Source organism: Pleurodeles waltl, chromosome 3_1 (genome assembly GCF_031143425.1).
Source record: "Pleurodeles waltl isolate 20211129_DDA chromosome 3_1, aPleWal1.hap1.20221129, whole genome shotgun sequence".
Taxonomy (NCBI): Eukaryota; Metazoa; Chordata; class Amphibia; order Caudata; family Salamandridae; genus Pleurodeles; species Pleurodeles waltl.
In genome coordinates this window covers 360,115,144-360,134,835 of record NC_090440.1, presented here as the reverse complement: position 1 = coordinate 360,134,835, position 19,692 = coordinate 360,115,144, and the positions used below count along the sequence as shown (strand labels likewise).

General features: G+C 44.6%; 1 protein-coding gene across 1 annotated transcript in view; it reads left to right on the top strand.

Annotated features, from left to right (window-relative positions):
- The window catches only part of ATP8B4 (ATPase phospholipid transporting 8B4 (putative)), a 2,552,767-nt gene that overhangs the window by 213,670 nt on the left and 2,319,405 nt on the right, over window positions 1–19,692 (top strand). The window contains exon 4 of the mRNA XM_069222521.1: window positions 9,143–9,241. Coding sequence (XP_069078622.1) covers window positions 9,143–9,241 — 99 coding nt within the window. The remainder of the gene's footprint in view (window positions 1–9,142; window positions 9,242–19,692) is intronic.

Here is a 19,692-nt window from a genome sequence, read left to right as displayed (position 1 = left end):
GCTTCCATGTTTAAGAGAATCCACTTATTCAAACATCAATGTGAAAAACAAAAAAAGGTTTTAAAAGTACATTTACCCCCCTTTCTGTTCAATCTAGGAAGAAGAAAAAAACAAACAACATTGAAAATACAGTTTGAATACCCCAACTGTCATTACACTTCTTCTTTTTCTTCTTTTCCTTTCTTATGGACTCCAAACACTAGTTCACCAAAAAAAAGTAACATGCTGTGTTGGAATCAGGTTTCCTTGTTCCTCTCACTAACTCGACTGCTGCCGTACTGACACTTGCGATCACAGCGTCTTTTAGAGCTCAAACGTTTTGCCAGGCGCTGATGCGTTGCTGCAGCTGAAAAACGTACTGACGTTTGAAATCACAGCGTCATTCAGAGCTCAAAACGTGCTGCCGTGATGCTGACGTGTTGCCGTGGTGCTGACGTGTTGCTAGGCGCTGATGCGTTGCCATGGTGCTGACGTGGGTGTTGTTGAGCCGTGCCTGCAGAAATTTAAAAGGAATCTGCTTGCGCCACTCGCGTTACCACTCCTTCAAATTTCAACAACCAAAGAGATCATTGACTGACGGTATGCTATCGGCACGCGCTGCCTATCTCCTTTGTATTTTCACATTAGTTCCTTTTCTTTTTTTCTTTACTTCTGTCACATAAACGAAGAAACACACCACTTGATCCAGTTAGTTATAAGCACATCATTCGTCTTAATACATACGGATAACCGTCATGGTAAATGCATCACTTAACCACCGACACAAATTAGTTAAAAATACTCAGTCAACAACAACGTCGTATACTCCACGATAAAAATGCCGTTATAAGCGTCCATTCAATGCTCTTGCCAACTTACTGCTCCTGCTGTAACTGAAATTTCCTACTTGTATTGTACCTCACCATCTTTTGGCCTTCACATAAGTTCTGCCAGGGTTATTCACCGAATTAGAATCCCATCCTCGTCGCCAATGAAAAGAAGCACACTTCTTCTTTCTTCCTTATTTGCTTGCTTTATTCTTCTTGAAAGATAAAGACGTCTAACCCTGGCAGATCACAGCAGCAACTGTAATCTGCCTCACAGACTATTCCAGAGTTCTAAATTCTCAACCCTGTTACTTGGCAACCTCCCAACCTTCTTCATAATATACAATCAAAATACAACAGACACCATGCTGAAAACATCGAGCCTCGTATGTTTTTAGTAGTTTACCGGTGCTGTGTAGGTGGGTTAAATACCGGAAAAGATATGACATGCATGCCTTTCACGAATTAAAACAAGCGAATTTTAAAAGGCAAGCCCACAAACCAATGTATGTGACTGACGTGACATGGGCGTGGTTGTTAGCCCAAAGAAAGATTACAGAATGGGACGGAGCATTTTGCGCTCACCCATAAAAATGGCCCCTCCTCCTGTCCAGTCAAATTAGGTGGGTCCCGAAAGATTCTCCATCTAAAAAAGTGGGTCAAAATTCTAAAAAGTATGGGGAACACTGCTCTAGGGGCAGAGGCAGGAGTTAACATTACACAACTCAATTACACTTCTATTATAATTCTCAGAATACAGAAAGGCAGAATCCCAATTCCCCGGGGATATTATCGTAGAGATAATCTGCATATTTTAACAGTAAGTACATTAAGCCATGAGATATGAGATTTATTACCAGATTTCGACCTGGTGATATGCATGCAACACTTCATATCTATGCAGTAGCTACAATAATCATGAATTTCTCACAACAAATATGCACGCAAGCACCTGGAGGCGATTTTTGAATTAGTGTGAAACTTACTCATGTAATTTTGCTGGGCCCCAATTTTAGGGCCATGTTTTTCCACACACTTAACCAACTGAGTGTCCACACACCACCTTAAAGACAACTATGCCCATCTGTTGTGTTATTGTCATCTGTAAGGCCCACAGTTAGAGGTGGGCGAGCCAACAAAATAACAGAAAGAGCCGAGTCGAGGGTCTGGCTTCCCTCTAAGAGCCTGTGCACAAACCGAGCCATTAAAATGTGTGCTGTGTGCTCTCCTGCCAGTGTCCCACACCCATATAAAGTCCTGACGCTTTCTCTACGTTATTTATTCAGCACTTAATGCACCAATATGCAAAGCACCGTAGTTGGCTGAACACCTCACATTTAAAATCAGGAGTGTGCATATGTCCTTTTCACAAGCCTTACAGACACTCAAGCCTCTAAATGCATGGACCGATGTGAAGTATGGCAGCTTCAAGCAGCCCCTAGCACTTTGCACACTGATGCCTGACCATTCTTGTGTAGTTAGAACACCTAGTCTGGCATCGCTAACAAGTATGAAGAGGCGTTCTAAAATGTTCCTCTGTTGCATGACGTCTTCTTGGGTTTTGAAATATTTTGTGACATTATTCACTGAATAGTCTCCTTTTGGCTAGTTCAGGCTTTGTAGATCACAACTACATGCATTCTTGTTCTTGTACTTTTTTCAAATTATGAATGGAAGATTATCAGTACAAGAAAGCACAGTGAAGTAATCTAAATTTAAAAAAAAAAACAGGACTGGGATTAATACATGAATCCCAGACCCCCCACATCCATGTTTCCTCCGACATAGTAACCTGCTACTTTAGTGCAGTTGGTTCAGAACACCTTAGTTTTGTAACAAAGTTTGACATCTGTTTGAAAGAAAAAAGCCAGAGACAATACAAGAGAGAGGATATAGTTTGCAGTGTACAGGACACCAGTTACAGAGGTAGATAAAGAGAGATACGTTATGCTTTTCTTGTAATGCTCATCACAGTCACCCCCCTGCGCTCTTAGAACCAGGCCAGGGTGCTGCTCAGGGAAGTCCTCTACAGATTCTAAGAAAGTAATTGGTACCAGGTATTTCAAACAATAAATCGTTAGCAGAGCTTTACAATCCCTATGAAGATACGAGGATCATCGAAATAAATGTTCTATTGTTTGGTCTAATTATAACAAGTGAAACGAGCAAAAATTTAAAAAAGACGACTGGAAACTGAGAAAAGACGACTTAACAAAATAAAGTTAGCTTTCAAAAATAAATCTTTGCAATTTGGCTTGTTCTGCAGGGCACGTTTTTGCCAGTTATAAGCCTTCTGTTTGCGGGGCAGTATAACTCGGAACAAAATAGTACCTTAATCACGTCGGGAGCAGCGGACAGGCAGTAATTAAGTTGAAATAAATTAGTGCTTGATCCCTGCTCCACGCCAGGAACAGAATTGATGCCAGACATGCCGTGAAGAATTATGAAGCTGGAATGAAGAGTGCCACGCAAACCAACAAATGGTGTGTGACAGGTGGGCTCAAAGCCCTTTACTGAAGGCAACAGCGCCTCGCATACATGGCGCATTTGCAAGCACATGCACTCGCAGGCTCGACCCTAATAAAGTAGATTACCACTTTGGAAATACCAATAAATCCAAATTCGAATCAGTATGTATTTTTTTTTTTTTCTTCATTTCAAACGCACATTACAGGTTACATTGTGAAAGCCTAACAGGCTGCATGTGTGAGAATATAAGTACATGGGACAGGTAGATATTACCTAGAGTTAGCACCCATAGTTACTACTTTAACATATCAGGCATCTTGGTAATAAGGTCCCTGAATGTGATCAAGGTGAATTAGCCAAGTCGGGGAACAGGGAGGACAATAAGCAGTGGAGGAGAAGAAGATGGAGGAAAATTGATGATGTTTATAGTGAGGGCTGCACTGCCAATCTGCCAGTGAAGTAAATTGCAAGTGTGTAACTAGTGGTTTGGGAATGGTGGTTTGAGTGTGCTGGAGGTTTATTTGATATTATGGTGGATCTATTTTTTTGTAAATATAGGTCAAGTTTGTTCCATAAATCTTGCGTGTGATGTATTATGCAGACTCTTGTACATGATGTTATCTGCTCTTCTGGTGTAGCACGGGGTGCTCCACCACTTATTAAAGGATGTTACAGTGGTCACTTTTCATTCTGATAGAATAGTTTTTTACCCAGTGCCACCATTAGGTCCACTTGTAGGGAATCGTGTAGGGGGAGAGTTGTAGACACTGGGAGTGCAGCAAGGCCCAGACATAGTATTAAGATGGATGGTGTGATCCTAATTTTGAAAATGTCATGGATCATTTGGAGCATTTTAGACCGAAATGGAGCAACTATTTCACATGAAAGGAACATATGTTCGAGTGTGCCGGGGAGTTCACTACAGCGCCAGCACATGTCTGATTGTAATACCCCTATCTTGTGTACTCTGGCAGGGGTCCAGAAAGTTTTGTGTGTTATCCAGAATCTAAACTGTGCAATTGCTGGTGTGATTTTAGCCAAAAAGGTGAATGCCAGATTCTATTCTAGGGCAAAGCAGTGTTCTTCACCTCAAAGGCAGACCATCAAGCGTTCATGGACACCTCCACCCAAACAGGAATGGAAGCCTGACACTACACCCCCACTTCTTCTGCCATACTGCTACTCTTGACATGCTAACTAATTTAGCTTTGGAAATTCTGTATCTATCACTAATCGGAGACCTTTCTATCTAACTGGAGTGGCCGCTTAACAATTACCAATGCAACCTTCCCTTGGAAGATTATAGTCCTCCAGAATGTTCAAACAGGACACTTCAGCTCTCACCAGCAGCACCTCAGTACTGCCATTCATTCTGTTAAAGGTCTATCAACCCCTGCCCTGTGTTGTGCATCACCAACTCTAACGTTCTACATGCAGATTTCTAACAATTGTTGATATTGGGTCTTCATTACTGTCTATAGATGGAGTTGTGACATCTGCTCCGAGGTTGGCCTTCTCGTGGCCTTCCTCTCTCACATTCTACATTGGGTGAGATAATGTGGTTCTCCCACATTATGGGTTGGGGTGGTGAGTGGGCTGTTTCTAAGGGTCTTATATTGTTTCACATTTGTACTTTCCTTTTCCTGCTCTCCTGTATCTCTGCCCGCCACAGCCTTCATTATCTAATCAAAGCTGCCATGCTTCCTTTAACTTGACTGTTTTGATCTCAACATACATGCGACCAAGGTACCTCATCACCCAGCATTCCCTTAGTGCATATATTCCTATAAGCCTCAAAGCCAAAACCCAACACCATAATTACAATCCATACTCAGCTCGTACTTCTTCCAGTGCAGTACAAAAAGCGGTCACACCACAACCCCTCTTCACAACCACCACTCATTACACTATTTTCCTAAATAACCACATAAAACCACACATAATCTAATAACAAATGGCTGACCCTAATATTTCTTTAAATACTAAAGGATTATCTCACCCAGTCAAATGAAAAAAAATGCTGACTTCTGCAAAAAACTAAAGGGGGACATAATCATACTCCAAGACACTCAGAGTCTGTTAAAGATGCCACATTCTACTCCCCTTGGGTAGCTGACACCTTACTTTCCCCAGCATTCAGTAAAAAGAACTGAGTCATCACCCTTTTCTCCAGAAGCTCTAAATCCAAGATATTATCATATATGCATGACCATCAGGCCCATTGGCTGATTACCAGGGCCTCAAGGAAAAATCAAGAACTGGCCTTTATGAACATCTGTGCACCAAAAAATAATTTGGTGGACGTCTGTAGTTAGACAAAAATATCTCAGAAATCCTAGAGAACACTAGCATTGTAGTCGGGGGCAATTTCAACCTGCTAATGGACCAGACTCTTGACAGGATTTCCTTCCACAAATTTTGCAGTAGTAGATCACCAACTCAAATTAAACTTTTATACAGAAACAACAACCTAGTTGACATCTGAAGGTTATTCCATCCCTCTGGTAGTGATTACACTTCTTTCTACTCTCCACATCGTACTTTCACGAGACTCGACTACAAGTTAGTTGACAAATTTCCTTCTCTCAAACATGAAAATTGAACCAATTATAATCACCTTAAACCTCAATCTTACCACAGCTCAGACTCCCCCAAAGTTATAATGTGCCAATGATGCACTTTTGAAAGATGAGCGCTCTAGGTCCAAGATCGTCACAGCATTATGCCAATTCCTATCGGATAACAAACCAGGTGACACTTCGGATTCGATCAGATGGGATGCCCTGAAAGCATGCCTTAGAGGTGCCTTGATGACCAGAGTGACAAATAGAAATAAACCCCTTAACGAATGACTCAATAAGTTAGAACTAGAAAATAAATCCGTAAATTAATCCATAAGACATTCTGTGGGTTCCCAAGACCTTCCAAAATATACGTAAATTACAATATGAAGACAATCAAATATTAAGCAATAGGGATTAAAATGGGTTGAGATCTCCAATGTGGAAAAAATGTCCAATAAAAACAAAGCCAGGAAGACCCTGGCTAACTATGTGAAACACTCCAAAAACAGGTCCACAATCTTCTCAACCAAAAACATGGTAGGCTCCACTCTTATCTCATTACAAGTCATCTGGTTTTTCACTGCTTCTAATCCGACTTGTACTCACTGAACTCATCAGTAAACCCCAGAGAATGTGCCTCGTATCTGAATTCTTGCCCCCTCCCAGTGGCATCCCCTGAGGAGAAATCCTTCCTTAATGCCCCACTGACAACGGAGGAAATTTGCCTAGCTATAAAATCTCTGCTAGCAGGGAAGGCCCCAGGTCCGGATGGGTATTCTGCAAAGTTCTATAAGACCTTCTCAGACCTACTCAAGAACCCTCTTCTTGCCCTCTTTTAGTCATACACCTCTTCAGGCTGTGTCCCTGGTACGGGTACAGAAGCTATCATAGTCGTCATACCAAAGGAGGACAAAGTCACCATGGATGTTAAGAATTATTGACCAATTTCATTAATCAATGTCAACTGCAAAATATATGCCAAGATTCTTGCATATATTTTCTTTTAAAGACAGTCTGCAAAGCAGGGCTACTTTTAAAAATGACAGCAAACTAGTGGCGTAACAAAACTTCTTGAGGGGGACCCCCTGCAAAGTACATGAAGGAGCCCCCACCCGAGCTCACACAGAAGCCCTCAGGTCAGGGCACTGTGATGAGGGGGTCCCCTGGAGCTCAGTGGGCGCCCTGCACCGTGGGAGCTCCGGGGGCCTTTGTTGCACCACTGCAGCAGGCAACACAGCAGTAAACATTCTAGTGCAGGAAATCTACTGGACCTCCCTGCCCTATTATATACTAGGGACTTATGGGTAGTTTGAATCCCCCTTGCCGTATTATATACTGGTGACTTACAGGCGTCTGTCATTGCCAGTTGTAATTATGCCTAACTACCATATACCTTTTCAATCAGAGCACTGGGCCTGGTTAGCAGACCCCAGGGCACAGTCAGAGTCAGTTACCACCAGTATCAGTAAAAAAATGGGGATAAACAGGTCTAAAAAGAAGGCTTTCTCACACTGATGCTTGTATTATTTGTGGTATGTAGCATAAACAGTGACATGGGACAAGAGTACATTTCTTCATACAGTTAGTCCTCATGTTTTGTTTGTCTTGGTTTTGGTAGGCTCCTAGGCAGCTTTGTGACTGTGCAAGTGCTTAAGGATTAAAATGCATGTTCTCCCACATGGAAATGTGAAGAAAGCATTTAGAAGCCATGTTTACTCATTGTAAATCACTGCATCTTTTAGGTAGATAAGGGATAACTGAGCTTAGAAATTACCCACACTGCCAGCACAGTGCCAGCATTTTAAAACATATATTTGATTACTGGTAAATGCATTGAAGGAGTGCTATTTTCACTGAGTAAGCACAATGTTTGTTCAGGAGATAGTACTTCAATGCAATGATGCTCAGATAAGAGTGAGCAGAGGATATCATTGCCATCTCCACACGTTCCCTCAACAGCTTTCATTGATGAATAATCTATTTACCATCCTTTCAAGTATTTTCATAAAACAGGCAGTCTCAAGAGTTCATCCAGCCAGAGACTACAGGGTTTCGTTGTACTTTTCTCATCAGCTATCTTCGGCTGCTTCAGGGCTCAATGAATTACCCATTCAGGACTGAAGGGATAGTGCAACATGCAGTCACCTTTCTTCCCTAGAGGAATGCCAACTTCCTTTATGGAGAGTCTTGCTCTTATGAAATGTAGTGCGTCCTGACTGATTGCAGACAGTAAAGTTGCATGTTAAAAATCATGTCAATCTCATGTCTAACTCCTAGTTGAATCCAGGTTCAAATTATGTTTAAACTTTTATTTCTGATGGACACTTATAATGCAGATTCCTCACATTCAGAATATTCCCATGCACCAATCTGGATTCAGAGACTTTAAAAAAAATGCTTACCGCACGCCAGTAGGTGACGGCATATGACTCCATAGTGACCTTAAACCACCCAGAGAATGATGGCATAGAGCCTTAAATATGTGCCACCCCTGCAAACTGATGTTAGTTTTCTTAGGCTTTTCTTAGGAATTAGTTCCCAGTGAACTCACAGATTCTGATGATCCAACCACATTACTGTGACTTACCTTTCGGTCAGTGGCGGTTTGCGGGGGGCAGAAAGGGTAGCGTGTGGAGGAGGGGGAGAATACAAATTAAATGAAATGAGAAAATAAAACACGTACCTCTTTTTGGTGCGCCGCTCTGCTCCTGTGCCTTCTTGGTGCAGGCACAGGCTCCCAGCCAGCCCTTTGGCCAATCCTGGTGCTGCTTAAAGCATTGTCAGGTTTGACTGGGAGCGCCTGGGCAGTCTCTCCCCAGCCCAGCAACCGTGTTGCTGGGCTTGAGAGAACCCTGTCCACATGTGTGTTTGACCGGCCCGAGACAGCTGACCAAATATTCATGGTCCACGACTCAGTACACGTAGCCCCAGTGGCCCCCTCCCCTTTGAAAGAAAGGGGGGGTGATGCTCCTTTGCCCTTATGGAGTAGCCGCCCCTGCTTTCGGTTACCGAGTGCTTTAAAGAGCAGCACTGTTCGGTCCTCAAGAAAGTACAGTTTTGCATAAGGACAATACTTGACATAATAAGTCTCCAGATTTGTTTATTTTTAGAGATATTTGGCCTGAATTTTGGACAGAATATGCAGTGAAATGATTTGTCCCATGATTTGTTAATTTTGCAATACTGAAAGCTAAAGTGATGTAATAGAAATATTTAAAATAACGTTAAGTAGATCATAATATTAATTATTATTTGACGGAATGTTGGGTATGATTTTTTCTCATGTGTCAACTATTCTTGCAGCTGATCCCGGAAATTGCTTCTTTGTCCTGGTTTACGACCATTGTGCCTTTAGTGCTAGTATTAACCATCACTGCTGGCAAAGATGCCTCCGACGACTTTGTAAGTATTTTATATAGTCACCCATTCCGATTTGATAATAGCAAAGAGAATAATCTTGACTGGCATGAAGCCAATGATGTTTTGTTTAAGGAATTTGAGATTTGCACTAAGGTATTCTACTAATGGTTTAGTTGAAGGGATATTAAAAAAGTTATTGAATCATTTGTTCTTAAAACCCATGATCAAATGCTAACTTCAAAAAAAATGTGAGATGGCAAACAAAAGCAATATTATTCCTGTTTGGGGATTTGATTTAACTTTGTGTCGAGGTATTTCCTGCTAGCTCTGCTGCCCATCATTTATTATCTACTGAAGAAGTACAGTAAGAGACTTGAACTCTATGATAGTATAAGTATCTTACTATTGGTGGTTTATATACATAGGGCCAAATGTACGTACATTACATTCGGTAAAATTGGTCGCAATTTTCACACTTCCTTTTACTGAATGCATTGATATTTTGCAAACTGGCCTATCTACTACTAGGTTGGTTTGCAAAATACTGAATCATAGTGAGTTGTCAGTCAAGTCGACGGTCGCAAATTGTGACCACTGTGATTCGTTTTCAGTAGTCACAAAGAGGACCCCTCCCTGTTTGGAAATATATTACTACCTACTTCGAGGTGTCAGTAAACTATTAATACTTTGCGGCCAGTTTTGACCACAAACATTAATACACACCATAAGGGATCAATATTTGAAAGGGATGCCCTCAGAATGTCCCATCCAAATATCGATTCGATATGGTTTCCCAAATCCATTTAACGATTCAGAAAAGTTTTACAAAATATTTAAATGGGCTTAGTACATTAAAAACAAGGGTTTTCGCATTTGCAAACACTCTGATTAAAGAATCAGAGGGTTTGTCATCACTAAAAGCCTTTGTACATCGAGTCCTTAAAGTTTCTATCTGTTCTATCACAGTCACTGTCTTTAGTAGGTGTTATGCTTTCCTTGATTTCCTAATTTCTGTGACCTTCTATGTTTAGCCGAGACATCACCTCTGAGACCTTCTATAACACTGAAGACCTTCCAGCTGCCCATGCATCCTTGTCTCCTCCCTCATTCTTATTGTCTACATGTGGCTCACTTGTTTTGTGCTCTTGGCTTATACTAGAGGTTTGGGAGGTGCATCTTAGTCCACTTACTACTTGCTTGATTCATTACAGATTGCTAGGCTCAAAGGGTTAAAGATGTATTTTATTGACTTTGCTAAAGTACCTGACCTGTTTTCAGTGTTTAATTGCTGTGGATGTCAGTGGTATGTTCTCAGTGTTTTCCAAACCTTTTGAAATCAGTGATTATCTGTGTTTAGTCAGATAGGCAACCAATTTGTTTTTCCAGTGTTTACAAAACATTTAGTTTTCCTTCGCAGTGGTTGATATAAGGCACATTTAAATGGAAAGTAGAAGTAACGCAAAGTATGTTGTATCTTCCTATTGGTCGTGTATACAATGGGCTTATGTTTTTCTGTTTTAAGCATAGAAAGTCTTTGTATTGCACACTCACTCACATTGCATTACCCTCTTTCACATCTCAATACCCCTCTCACTCACTTTATTGGTACAGTCAGGTATAGTGGACTGTAACTGGATTAAAAAACTAAGTGACAGATTTCGATTTTGGCAGGTCCGACGACCGCCAACGGGTTTTCAGAGCAGACTACTGTATTATGAGTTTGGCAGTTTACCAAATAGAAGACAGCCAGCAGTCCACCGCCAAGCAGAACAGATCGCCACGGCCCCCTGGAAGCATAAACAGGCCGACAAAGACCATGTTTTCGCCAGAGCTATTGGGAGGTTGCACACCACCAATGTGATCGCGTCGATCCAACCACCACCTTGCAGAAGACATAAACAGGCAGCATAAAGGAAGACACTCAGCCATACACGCCCGCAGCTGCCATGGATCCATGCCCAAACATCATGCTGCTGCGTCTGTTTTCTGAAAGACAATAGATTCAGCGCCAACGTCGAGGACAGCAACTGTAAGTACAAACACCTACCTGTCTCATTGATATAAAAAAAAACTTGTATCAATAGCAAACACATCATGTGGGGGGGACACCATGGGCAGCAGCTACACCTGACATTCAACATACACTCACATACTGCAACACAGACACCCACACAGTCACAAAATGCACACTTGAGCCAGCACACACACTGCACAGCAAGACTACACATGTACGCACGGCCATACAGCACAGGCTCAGGGACACAGAAGGCCACACAACATTCACACACACAGCAACAACATCACAACTAGTGCACACATACAAATACATTCAACACACTCACACCCAACACTGGCCAGGAACTGGCCACACACAACACACATGTACATACAAGAGCCATGGCAAACACACAACATCAACACCAAATAACCCTGCTATAGACACACACATCACCCACACACATAGCACGATGGAAACACAATTGTTAGAAATGGGGTCTTTGGTTGACAGTCAGGTTACCCCGTGTTCAAGCAAGGACCCTCACTTTAGTCAGGGTAAAAGGGAGTCACCCTCAGCTAACGCCTGCTTACCCCCTTAGTAGCGTGGCAGAGCAGTAGGCTTAACTTCGGAGTGCTAGGTGTAAAGTATTTGTACCAACACGCACAGTAACTTAATGAAAACACTACAAAACGACACAACACAGGTTTAGAAAGATAGGAAATATTTATCTAAACAAAACAAGACCAAAACGAAAAAAATCCATCAAATGCTTTGATGAGGTGTTGACACGGCATTGTGACAGAGTCGCTCCCAACAATCCGACACCTGCGGCGCCAGCCATGGAGTCACGCAGACCCTCAGGTACAGTCCCTTGTTGCAGAGTGAAAACAAGCCGATGACCGAAGTCGGGGATCGTGGCGTGTGTGCGAAATGTTGAATCCGCGCAATTCGAGTGGCGTTGGTCACGACGTGGTGCAGCGACTTCCATGGAGTCGCGGACTTCGGCGGGGCTGCAGCGGTGTCAGGCCTGCGAAGGTCGTTGCGTTCCAGCGAATATCACAGTCGGTTCCAGACGAAGTCGATTTTCTTGAATTTTCACCAGCTTTGCCTTTCAAGGGCCCAGGGACTGGATAGGGCAGCACTTATGAGGGCAGGAGTCTCTCCAGAGACTCCAGGTGCTGGCAGAGAGAAGCATTTGCTGTCCCCGAGACTTCAAACAACAGGAGGCAAGCTCTGAGCCAAGCTCTTGGAGATTTCTTCTCAAGTTGGAAGGCACACAAAGTCCAGTCTTTGCCCTCCTACTCTGGCAGAAGCAGCAACTGAAGGATAGCTCCACAAAGCACAGTCGCAGGCAGGGCAGCTCTTCTTCCTCTGCTCTTTAGCTGTTCTCCAGGCAGAGGTTCCTCTTGTTTCCAGAAGTGTTTCTAAAATCTGTAGTTTTGGGTGCCCTTCTTATACCCAATTTCTCCTTTGAAGTAAGCCTACTTCAAAGCAAAGTCTTTTGTGAATGTTAAATCCTGCCTTGCCCAGGCCAGGCCCCAGACACTCACCAGGGTGTTGGAGACTGCATTGTGTGAGGACAGACACAGCCCTTTCAGGTGTAAGTGACCACTCCCCCCCCCCTAGCACAAATGGCTCATAAGGAAATGCAGACTACACCTCAGCCCTCTTTGTGTCACTGTCTAGGTGCAACCAGCCCAACTGTCAAACTGACCTAGACAGGGAACCCACAAACAGACTGAGTCACAGAAATGGTATAAGCAAGAAAATGCTCACTTTCAAACACATGATCTTAAAATCAACTTTACTAAAAAATGTATTTTTAAATTGTGAGCTCAGAGACCCCAATTTCCACATATCCGTCCGCTCCCAAAGGGAATCTACACTTTAATCAGATTTAAACGTAACCCCCATGTTAACCTATGAGAAGGACAGACCTTGAAACAGTGAAAAACGAATTTAGCAATATTTGACTGTCAGGACATATAAAACACATGAGTATATGTCCTACCTTAACCACACACTGCACCCTGCCCTTGGGGCTACCTAGGGCCTATCTTAGGGGTGTCTGACATGTAAGAAAAGGGAAGGTTTAGGCCTGGCAAGTGGGTACACTTGTGAAGTCGAATTTACAGTAAAAACTGCACACACAGACACTGCAGTGGCAGGTCTGAGACATGGTTACAGAGCTACTTATGTGGGTGGCACAACCAGTGCTGCAGGCCCACTAGTAGCATTTGAGGCCCTGGCACCTCTAGTGCCCTTTACTAGGGACCTACTAGTGAACCAAATATACCAATCATGGATAAGCCAATTACATACACATTTTGTAAAGGAGCACTTGCACTTTAGCACTGTTTAGCAGTGGTAAAGTGCTCAGAGTAACAAAAACAGCAAAATCAGAGTCCAGCACACATAAACAACCCAGGGAACAGAGGCAAAAAGTTAAGGGAGACCACGCCAAGGATGACAAGTCTAACAACAGTGCCATGCATGATACACACAGGGACAAATAGACAAAAGAGACATAACGCACCACCACAACAATACCTGCACAACTGGGATACGAGCATCAGTACCATACATGGAAGGAAGCTGTATTGGGACACATATCACGTTGAACAGACCCACAGACAACATGCACACAGGAATTGGCACCGAGTGGATCTCAGGAACAAGCTATACAAATACTAACTGTCATGCACAGTCACACAGTGGGGCGAGGGTAAGGCAATAAAGCACACACAATTAGCGTTCCATAGAACATACCCCTACACCAACCAACTGCAAGGGTCACACACATAATTGGACACAACTCCACCAAATGCAAAACAAAATAGTCCAACTCAACACACACCATGTCCGCACTGACAAAACTCAGGAATACATACACCGCATGTAGACAATAGCCGTATCAGGGGGACAAGTCCTCCACCATACATACATACATCGCACAACACAAAAAAACACATACCACAACAAACACAACACAATGCCATGACACCAACATTGCAGCTGCACACTCGTACCCATCACACAACACACACCTTTCCCTTAGGGGACAACAGCACCCCACACAAACTCACATACTGCAAAAAAGACCACATAGAACAGCAAGCAGTCCTAACACACACAACTTAAGGCACACAACCAGTGTCACTCTGGAACAACAGAACGCTAGAGAAGGAAATGAAGGACAAAGGTTTATCCAATAAACCAACAACAGGTCGGCCTTATTAATAAATAAGGTCTAGAAACTAAAGTCCAAGGCCATAGGCCACTCCAAAACACAGAATTGGGTCAAAAGGCACATTGTTGGGCCCCTACTTAACTCCTGACTGCCATATAACCTCCACAAGTAGGGGCATCCGGTGGCAGACAGCACCTCAGGGATGATCTGGGCTGGTAGATGGAGGGTTGGGCTTGGGATGGGGTTTGGGCTTCGGAGTGAGGGAGCCTTCCGGGGAGGGGTGGCCACCTTCTTGGCATGAGAGGGGCATGAGTGTTTGCGGGGGGCCAGGTGAGGCCTTGGAGGTGGACGGGAGGGAAACTGTCCTTTTGGGGGTGGCACGGGGGCAAACAGAGGTAAGGTCAAGGCCACAAAGGAAATCTTTTTTCAGACACACAGGGACAGTCATCGGAAGGTGGTTGGGATTTGGAGGTTGAGGGACCTGGTTGTCTGATGTGTAAGTGTGGATGTCTTGGGTGTGAGTTTGTGGGAGGTGTGCTAGTGTGTGGTGGATGTCTGGGTGGGTGTGTGAGGACGTTTGTGTTTTGGGCTGAGGGGAGTGGTGGTGCAGGGGGATGCCTTGGTTGGTGTTTGTTGGGGTGGCGACTACAGGTATGGTGGATGTGCTGCATGTAAGTGTGTCTGTGGTGTCTGCGGGTGTGGTGACTGGGGTGAATGTCTGAGGGTCCGCTGTGGTGGTGTCTGCGGGTAGGATGGGTGTGGTGGCTGTAACAGCAACTGTTGATGTGGTGTCTATAGGTGTGTCAGATGTGTGTATGTGATGCTCAGGGTGGGTGGGAAGTCAGGGCAAATTGTGACTGTTGCTTTGTTTGTGGGTGAATGTTGTCCATGTGCATGCCAGTGGATCTTGTGGTGCTTGTGTTTGTGTGTGCTACCCTCGTCCGTTGAGGTGGATGCATGCAAGTCTGTCTGCTTTGGGTGGGTCGTGGAAGGAGGGAGCTGGACTAGGAAGAGGAAGGTGAAGGTGGGATGGAAAAGCTGGAATAGGAAGAGGAAGGTGGAGGGGGATGGAAGACAAGGGGTGACTGGCTGCAGTCAGTGTGGAGGCCACAGCCTGAAAAGATCTCTGAAGGCCAGCCATTGCACCATGAATGCCCTCCAGGAATGCATTGCTCTGTTGGATGTGTGTTGCCAGTACATGGATGGCATACACGCTGATGGACTAACCCACAGAGATTGACCTCAGGAGGTCAATAGCTTCCTCACTGAGGACAGCAAGGTCAACAGAGGGTGGGGCAGAGGTTCCTGCGGCAAAGGAGACACCCTTGGGTGAGCAGGCACAGCCAACTGGGTGGGGTGCAACAGGGAGGGCGGTGATAGAATAGGGAGTGGCGGACAAAGGTGGTACTGGGATCATCCCCGGTGGGTCCGCCACCACTAGGGTCTCCCCCTATACCGGTCTTGGTCTTCCTCATGGCACTCCCCTCACCCTCCAGGCCACTGGGTTCCAATGGGTTGGTGGGGTCATGACCGGAGTTCCTGTGACCAGATGCTTCCCCACTCAGCACAGCCCGTCTTCTCCATATTCTGGTGTGGATTCTGTCAAAAGAAAGTGAAGTAAGGTTATGAAATGGACATGAAAACACTTCAATCACAGCTCTGAGAGGCACCAGTGCCATAATGTCAAGTGTTCCCCCCTCTTGAAGTGCCAGCAAAGTGGCACCATCATGAGAAAAACATTGGTCTCAGACAACTACAATAGCATGGATGAAGTCTAGCTACAGCACTAACCATAACACAACTAGGTGAACACTACACCCCAAACCTGTGCCACATACAGCATACCCCAGTGAACCAGTAGCCAGCAATTACACAGACACAAGCCTATGCACACATCCAACTTGCACTGATATAATGCATCAACACTAACAGATGTTGCTAAGGAAATTCAGACAACAGTGGTATAAACATGCCATACCTGGATTAGGAGACATGGAAACATCCCTGTCACTATGGACACATCCCAACAATGTACAGTCCTAAAAGTGACACCTGCCCAAAATGAGCCAAGGAGGTAGTAGCAAGGCCACTCAGACATGCCCGAATGTGGTGTTGCAAGGAAAAACAGTGAAGTCAGGTCCTAAACATATTAGAGAGATGTCTCTTGAATACACACAAGAATGATCATGTAAGGCCCAGGACAGCCCCCATCAAGGTCTCACACCCATTTCCATGTTTACTTCGGAGACCGTTTGTAGTAGACAACTTTACCGTACAGAAAGGGGAGACACAACCCTTGCAACCACTAACTGAAGGACACCAAATTTTTGCACAATGAGAAGCTACATCACTACCCACCTATCAGGCGTGGCAAGTATGGCATCTGTCTGTGGATGAATCCCTCAGCCCAAATACACGTGATGCAAACATCACTGCAAGCCAATACATGATTCATCCCAGAAGTCAGTGCGCAATTCCCAAACAACACACTGGAGCTGTGCACCCACAACCAACATTCCACATCAAGGATACAAATGGTCATGAGGTGGATCCACACCCTGCCCCTACCTGTCATGTCCATCATGGCTACTGGAGATACACATGACAAATTACATACTATGAGGCATGAATGTATTTGTCTGACAAAATATGATGATGACACATTCCTGTCTGGGCCATCACAGTAAATAGACAACCATTGCAGATGTACCTTTATGGCAGCAGATCACCATGGACATATATGTTAGAGATTCAAGGCATCATCTCATCTGCATAGCTAGCACTTGCCTACATCTAATGCATAGCCATGTATCTGAGTGGGAATGGAGCACATGCAGACACGTAGGCAACTGGAATGTTGGCTACATTGATGACTCATTACCCATGACAATGCACATTCACCACTTACCAAGGAAAAATAGCATATTATAGCTGCCAAGATTTTGCCGTGTAAGTCATGTCACTTGTATGATGGACACCCATGCACCACAGACTTCTGTGAGGCACGAGCACCCAACATACAATGGGGAAAACCTGCACATGGTTTGCAGATGCCAACCTACACATATCCCCAGACACATGGCAGTGGACAGTGAGCCACGACCTACCTACCTTTGAACTGTGACATTTGGGAGGAGTGTTCTGTTGTTGAAAACTAGCATCCACCAGAGTAGGTAAATCAGAATATTTTGTACACTAAACACAGTCATGTATGCTCTCTGCTGTGCAATTGGACAGAGGGCGCCCCACAGTTTAGTCCAGGTCTCAGCTCCAAATTGTTGAGCACACCGGTTGGAAACACATGACCCCTCTACACCAATGTGAACCCAGATGAACTGTGACACATGACACATCCCACATTGTCAGGGGGAGCAGTCTGTCCCTCACTCAATGACCTAGTAAAGGGTCAGGCATGAATTAGTATTGTACTCACACCCTTGTGGCTGCTGTGCTTCCCTCAAATGCCCATCCAACTCAGGGTTGGCCACCGCCAAAATGCGGGCCATTAGGTGGGTCATGGTCCGACAGGCACCCCGTCCTTGTCTGGAGGACACCCCCAGCTGGGCCTATGTAGTCTTCCAGGCCCAGTGTCTCCGGTCCACCCACCTCTTCCGACAATGGGTGCTCCACCGGCTGTGGACCCCCAGTGTGTGCACCTTTGTGGCAATGGCTCTCCAAAGCCCCTTCTTCTGATGGGTGTTGAAATGCACAGATGCAAAAGGCAAGACAGCATATTTTGTCCACAAGTCCCATACAGAATGACTGCATAAGTGCACCAAGCTAATTACATCCTGTCTTGCCCATCCTGTCCACCAGTGGCACATAGCAGCCATTGGATACAAGGACCTGACCACAAAGACTCCCCAGTAGGGTTCCCTATACACCCCCTATCTCAGACCAAGTAGGCCAACTGTGACTTTTGTGGGACATGAGCTAGCAACATTACATTGACCAGGAACACAATGAAACAAATCACACAAAGTGGCAAGTGACATGTACACCACCCAGCAAAGAACATGCACAAACATCCACTATCTATGAACGTCACCTGCTACATACACTCCCTACAGGTCACAGCCAGCCTAAATACTGACCCATTGTGCTTGGACCACAATGAAGGGAGTGACATGTTGAGCACACGAAAAGTCAAGCTCTCCATGTGTGGACATTGCAGATACCGGTACAGACACCTGCTTCTTCGGGGGTGGGGATCTGTGTGTCACATCAACATAACAATACGCACTTCAACACGTGTGTTCACGAAACCTAGAGTAACTTAAGTGAAACCTGGCCATGCATTGTACATGTGTCAGGGGAGGAATTTAGCCAAACATGGCAAGATGGCAGTCACATCCACCACGTACGTGACCGTCACTGTCGGCGGACACTGCCAATGGCCCAAGACTGCCACAGGCAGCAATATTATCCAGTGGCAAGGTCCGCCATGGTAGCATCCACCTACTGCCACTACGACTTCTTCCGGTTGTTCCTAAAGTCCAGTGGAGTAGGTCAGGCAGCCACCATTTTAGAGCCATACAATGTAATGTAACACAATTTTAGATGCGTCACTAGTTTGATGTCTTGGTGAATCTTGAATGCTGGCCTTGTCCTGTCTTGTAGGTCAATCGTTTCAGTGTACATATTGGTACGTGGTCCAGCACATATGACAACATAACTCGGGGCAGAGAAACCCCCATCTTCCCATGGGCACTTCAGGATTTTGAGCACTGAATCACAGTTAGACTTGCAAGTTAGATGCACCTATTGTTGCTGTTCAGCTAGAGGATGCGTACACACATGTTTGAAAGCAAGGGGGTAACCTGTTACAAAAACGAGTCAATGTTAGTCTTGAGTGCTGCGTATCATGTTTTCAGTGACTCACAACATGTATAGTTCGCATATGACATGCATAATGTAATATGCAAAGTACACAATGAAAGATGGCAACAAGTTCCTTTTTTCCAACATAGTTACCCTGGGAGGAGAAGGATCAGACAAGCTCCTGTGTACCGTCCACTGGCACACTTGCTATGGAGAACAGACACGTCGTCCAGTTTTACTGCCTGGATAGGCAGACAATCTTGGATCTTTGTCGTCAGTTAACACTTCCCCACGAGGAGGTTACGGGTCTCTTGGCCAAGGGAGCCATAGAGAGGGTCCCTGTGCCAGAAGTAGGTAGTGGTTTTTATTCCTGCTACTTTTGGTGCCCAAAAAGGATAGGGAACTTTGTCTAATCCTAGACCTTCACTCCCTCAGTCTCTTCACCAGGAAGGGAAAGTTCAGTATGCTCACTCTAGCTCGGGT